At 39.4% G+C, this 2,275-nt stretch overlaps 1 protein-coding gene across 1 annotated transcript; it reads right to left on the bottom strand.

Moving 5' to 3' along the window:
- Nucleotides 1–1,393: 1,393 nt before the first annotated feature.
- Nucleotides 1,394–1,852, bottom strand: LOC112690902 (protein GVQW3-like). Its single transcript, XM_025565007.1, has one exon. It carries the CDS (start codon nt 1,850–1,852, stop codon nt 1,394–1,396), a length of 459 nt encoding a protein of 152 aa, XP_025420792.1.
- Between the last annotated feature and the right edge of the window lie 423 nt (nt 1,853–2,275).

The following is a 2,275-nucleotide window of genomic DNA, read 5'->3' as shown; positions in this document are numbered from 1 at the left end:
TCACCGACGATAGTTGGTGTGAAAGTCACTTTCGCGCCGAACACAAATGTTTACCGTCCGGTCGATTTCAGGTACCGCTGCCGACATGTAAACCGGTTTCGGAGCTATCATTCCCTGGATCACGTGCCATAGCGCTAAAACGGTTTGAGTCTCTTGAACGAAAGTTGATGTCTAACAACCCTTTACGTGTGGCGTATTGTGATTTTATGTCCGAATATTTGTCGCTCGGACATATGTCTGTGGCAAAAATACCGGGGCGATACATTATCCCCCACCATGCCATGTGCAACCAGTCTAACGGAGATTTAAAAATCCGCGCGTTGGCCGCGATTTCCGAAGAAGATTGCTCCGGTCACGAGAGTATACGGTAGGCGTTATTGCAACAAACTTACGTTGACGATATGTGTATAGATGCTGATACGACTAACGATGTCCTAAAGCTCCAGTGTAATGTAATCACGGTGCTCAATAAATCAGGTTTAGAGCTGAAAACCCGGTCTAGTAACTGCCCCGCGATCCTCGACAGTTTACCCGCCAGTAGTACCAACTTCGTTCCCGACACAATCCATCCATCGCCTCGATTGTTGTCCGTTGCGGTCTGCCGGTTGGTAGCAGTACTTATTTACGCTGCCATCTAGGAGTCAGGTGTAGCGACTGTCAGTTGGACCCTTATCACCACCACCCGAGATAAGATTATTTTATTTAACCATTGTTCGTTAACATTAATAACAATAAGTTTTGTTTATCATTCTCTGGGCCTTTATTTTCCTCGAATATCATCATCCCCTCCTTTCACTATAATTTATAATATTCTTCAGAGCGCACGTTCGCGAGTGTCGCGCGGCCGGCTGGCGATAAATATTTTTCAAAGACTCCGCGACGGTGCGTACAAACAAATATGAAGCAACCAATACAGATGAAATTGACTCAATGTCGTTGTGTCAACCTAGTCCTAGTAACAGGGACGGATTAACTTTTGAAGAATACATATATGACTCTCAAGAAACTGTTGTTAGTGAACCTAAAACTGCCAAATTGCCAAACCTACCAACAGCAACTAGGACTCTAAGTACAAGAAAAAGAGATAAGCTGCCATCTATTACAAGTTCCCCAGTGATAAATCATCTTGAAAAAAAAAAGAATTTAAAAGAAGAACTGATGAAAGCAAAGGAAGAAAGAAAATTAAAACGGCTGGAAAAAAATAAAACAAAAAACACTAAATTATTAAAAAGAAAAACAGTAAAAAAGTCTTTATTTCAACTACCTGAATCATCTGAAGATGAGGAACCTCAATATGTAGACACTGATAATGAGGATTCAGCAGATGAAGATTGCCTGTATTGTAACGAACCTTATAAGAATGATGTACATGGAGAGAAATGGATTCGTTGTATTAAATGTGTAAGATGAGCACATGAATTATATGCAGGTGTAGATGTACGATGGACATTCGCACGTGTTTTTGCTCCGCCGAAAGGTTCTTCGGTACCATCTTGGCACACAGTTTTTTCATGGACAAATCATCAGTTAAAATTTTTCTAACGGTTTCTCGTTTCAAATTAAGTTCATCAGCCAATATTCGAACGGTTAAACGCCGATCTTGACGCACGAGAGTGCGCACATGCTGAACATTGTTGTCAGTTCGAGATTCAACCGGTCTCCCACTTCGCGGTTCATCCCCGACGCTTTCACGACCATTTTTAAAATTTTTATGCCATCGAAACACCTGAGCACGACTTAGGGCTTCATCACCGAACACTTTCACCAATTTACCGTACGTTTTCATAACGGAATCACCGAGTTTAACGCAAAATTTAATCGCGTACCGCTGTTCAATATTACGTTGTTCCATATTTGTGACACGCCTTACAAACACGTTGTCAAAAACAAAACACAACTGGAAAACTAATTATCGTACGAAAATCGCGATAACATGCATCGATAGAGGAGAGATGAGAGATTAACCGAACGAAGTTTCAGATTCGTAGTGTTACCACAAGCGTGGCAAAAAAAACAGTCTCATTACTTATTGGTCAGACCTCGTAATCATATGTAATAATTATGTATAATATCATATGTAATAATTATATGTAGGTGTATAATGTAATTTTAGGTGTGACTGAAGAGTTACTAAGAAAAGGTATTTTTTTATTTTAGCTACCTGAAATGGTTATATCTCTAGGTTAATTTTTAAATTTGACTGAGAAAGTTACTGAAGCAATTATGAATTTATACTTTTGATTATTAAATTGTTAAGTTTTAAATACCATAATGT

The sequence above is a fragment of the Sipha flava genome, unplaced genomic scaffold, assembly GCF_003268045.1.
Source record: "Sipha flava isolate LNK unplaced genomic scaffold, YSA_version1 52683_pilon_pilon, whole genome shotgun sequence".
Lineage (NCBI taxonomy): Eukaryota > Metazoa > Arthropoda > Insecta > Hemiptera > Aphididae > Sipha > Sipha flava.
Note: the sequence above shows the minus strand (reverse complement) of the source record. Positions and strands in the feature narration are given on the sequence as shown.